Below are 2,933 nucleotides of genomic sequence, written 5' to 3'. Positions count from 1 at the left end.
TTCTGTTGTTCTGTTGGTTTTCTTTCAACTTTCTTTTATTGTCTAGCGGCCAAAGGCATTATCCTAGTCATATTAGAAACCAATCCCATGATAGATCCTGCATCTTTAGATCTCCCCTCTTCCTACATTTTGAATGGATATTTTCATCTCTGTTCATTTGCGCATTTAAGAAAGATGTTTTCCTGTAAATTGCATTTAGGAACATTTGCATGTAGGCCTTACTGCTGTGTGCACATTGCTGCGCATAAAATGTGAATAAATAATAGTTCATCAACATTATAAGCTAAACATTCTGATCTGTTCCATCAGCTTTATTAATTGATACGGCGTATCCCTCCATTACTTTGTATACCCAATGCCCACTGAAAAATAAGTTTGTATATGGTAATACAGCATATACCCTCCACTACACCACTGCAGAGGACAGGGGAGAGAGGATGCAGGATTTGAGCAAACCAATTGAGGAAAGGCCAATGACTACAGTATAAAGCAAAAGGCCAATGTCATGGCCCTTTACGAATTTACTAGACTAAAATAATCTATTGAAGAAAAGTATAAACGTTTCATACATGATACCGAACTAATAATACTAATGAGTAGGTAATAACCTAAGAGGTTTGAACAGAAAATGTATCCGTATCTAACAGATATAATTGCATAATTAGCCATTCGATGAGTAAACTTTGTCAAACCAACCTTCTGCGATTCAGAGTGAGAACTTAAAAGGATTGCCGATGTAGTCGATCAACAGCGGGCCCACAGACAGATATTTCAATGGATGTATAAATGTGAAGCATCCTCTCACTACCAAATATGGTAGTGAGAGGAAGCCCACTGGCGCGCAGTGGGAGAAGATGTAACAAGATGGATTTTGGCCGACATTCTGCAAATCTTCTTATCAATTAAACATTTGATCTCAATACAGTTTTCTGTTCCCAAAACTAGAATCTGTTATGAACAGAACAGACTAAGTCTTGTAGACTCCGCCCTTTGCAAACGTTTTACAAAATCACGCTGTTTAGAAGGAGTGCAAAGTCGAATTGAGTTATTGCATACGTGCACTTCACAGGGTAGGCGTTCCCTAACGGAAATATGAAAAAATATACTGGAACGCGCCAATAGGATAGCGCTAGCGCGTGTTTGGCTCTGCCCATCTCCTTGCTTGTTCTGCCCACTATGACTATTTTGTTCCCATTGGAAATGACAAGCTATGTTCTATCTTGGTTATATAAAAGTCTTTGGTGGGCCCTTCTTCTTTGAGCACGCATACGTCTGTGCCCGGTTGGTTAACTTTGCTAGCTCATTGATGGACCATAGTAGAAGAAAATGACAGATTACGCTGAGGAGCAGCGAAACGAGCTGGAAGCTATAGAGTCAATTTACCCGGACTCGTTTACAGGTTAGTTTTCTGCGAGTCTGTCTCGGTTGGTTTCCAAGCTGGCAAACGCTAGCTAGCTAACTCAGGTTAGCAGTGTGGTGCCAATTTAGCTGGCTAGCTGGTTAGCAAGCCAACAACCCTCAATATCTAGGAGAAATTGTCTTAGCTATCACATAATGAAACGCCCTCGATCACCACACACTCAAAGTTAGTCAGTGCCACTGCCCTGTTTAGCTAGCTAAACAAACTCAACTGCACTGACAGTGCCATACAGTTAGTCAGGCTCTCCAGCAGGTGAGTTGATCAGAGTCAACATCTTCCACTTTTCCATAGCGAAATTATTTTAGAGCAACGGGATCCACTTTCTGTTAGAACTTTTTGTTTTTCATTAATTTACATAACAATGATGTGACTGCTCTACTGACTTTGATATTTGTTTTGGCCCTCCTGTAGTGCTATCAGAGGTGCCCACCAGCTTCACCATCACTGTGACATCGGACGCAGGGGAAAACGATGAAAGTAAGAAGTAACCTAACCTATCACTCTCTTGCCCGAGTCTTGTGTAGATCTGTTAGGTTATACTAGCCTGGTCCCATATGACATGACTCATCAGTCGAGTTGTCTAATTAAAGCACTTATGGATCTGGGACCAGGCTAGGGTTTTACTACATTTTATTGTTTGTTTATTTGTTAACCTAATGCCTCTGTGTTATTGTAGCGATTGAAGTGACGCTACAGTTCACCTATGTGGAGAAGTATCCCGATGAGGTGCCGCTGTGGGAGATATACTCCCAGGAGAACCTGGAGGATTCAGACGCAGAGGGCATCCTCACCTTACTGCAGCAGCAGGTATGTTACACGCATGTGCACACACTCACTCATAGGGCTGTTACGGTGACCATATTACTGAGTCATGATGGCAGTCAAATTCCATGTGACAGTTTAGTCACTGTAATTAGGCTTCTCCAAGCTCTGATGCTGCTCATGGTCATTAGTAGCTCATCAAACATGCTAACTGTCTGGTACTCCGCACTCTATTGTTCCTCAAATCACTGACATCAATGGAAATGTAACCGGAAATCAAATCAAACACTTCATGAGAGCTGATGAGCTCATGTTGCGCAACATTTCTATAGGCTATGCAATTGCGTGAGAAAACAGAGTCATGGCCTCTAGTAAATAGAGGAGGATCCCATCAGCTTTCAATAGGCTAGGCCTACTATATTTATTTATCAATCTTCCTAATATTAAGCACATTGCTTCTCTTTAAAACAGGAGTATAGCCTACCTGGCTGGCATGAAAATTAACCGCTGCCCCTGTTTCGAGACAGGTGCATAATGGTCCATTTCAGAACAAATTTCACACATATTATTTAGTATATGTAAAGGCTAAATTTAAATCAAGAATATTGTGATGGGTGACAATATTAGCCTATCACTTGTGAATTATATATTATCACTTGTGAATGATGTGGTAAGATGGCGCCGAAGAGGATGGCTGCCGTTTTACATTCCGTAACCAATTACGCTATTTTGTTTTTGTAACTTTTCAACT

At 41.0% G+C, this 2,933-nt stretch overlaps 1 protein-coding gene across 1 annotated transcript in view; it reads left to right on the top strand.

Annotated features, from left to right (window-relative positions):
- The first annotated feature begins 1,202 nt into the window (after window positions 1-1,202).
- Window positions 1,203-2,933, top strand: part of LOC106605524 (RWD domain-containing protein 1) — a 7,293-nt gene continuing 5,562 nt past the window's right edge. The window contains exons 1-3 of the mRNA XM_014201267.3: window positions 1,203-1,399; window positions 1,832-1,897; window positions 2,097-2,227. Coding sequence (XP_014056742.1) covers window positions 1,327-1,399; window positions 1,832-1,897; window positions 2,097-2,227 — 270 coding nt within the window. The 5' untranslated portion in view covers window positions 1,203-1,326. The remainder of the gene's footprint in view (window positions 1,400-1,831; window positions 1,898-2,096; window positions 2,228-2,933) is intronic.

The sequence above is a fragment of the Salmo salar genome, chromosome 05, assembly GCF_965601325.2.
Source record: "Salmo salar chromosome 05, fSalSal1, whole genome shotgun sequence".
Classification (NCBI taxonomy): Eukaryota; Metazoa; Chordata; class Actinopteri; order Salmoniformes; family Salmonidae; genus Salmo; species Salmo salar.
Note: the sequence above shows the minus strand (reverse complement) of the source record. Positions and strands in the feature narration are given on the sequence as shown.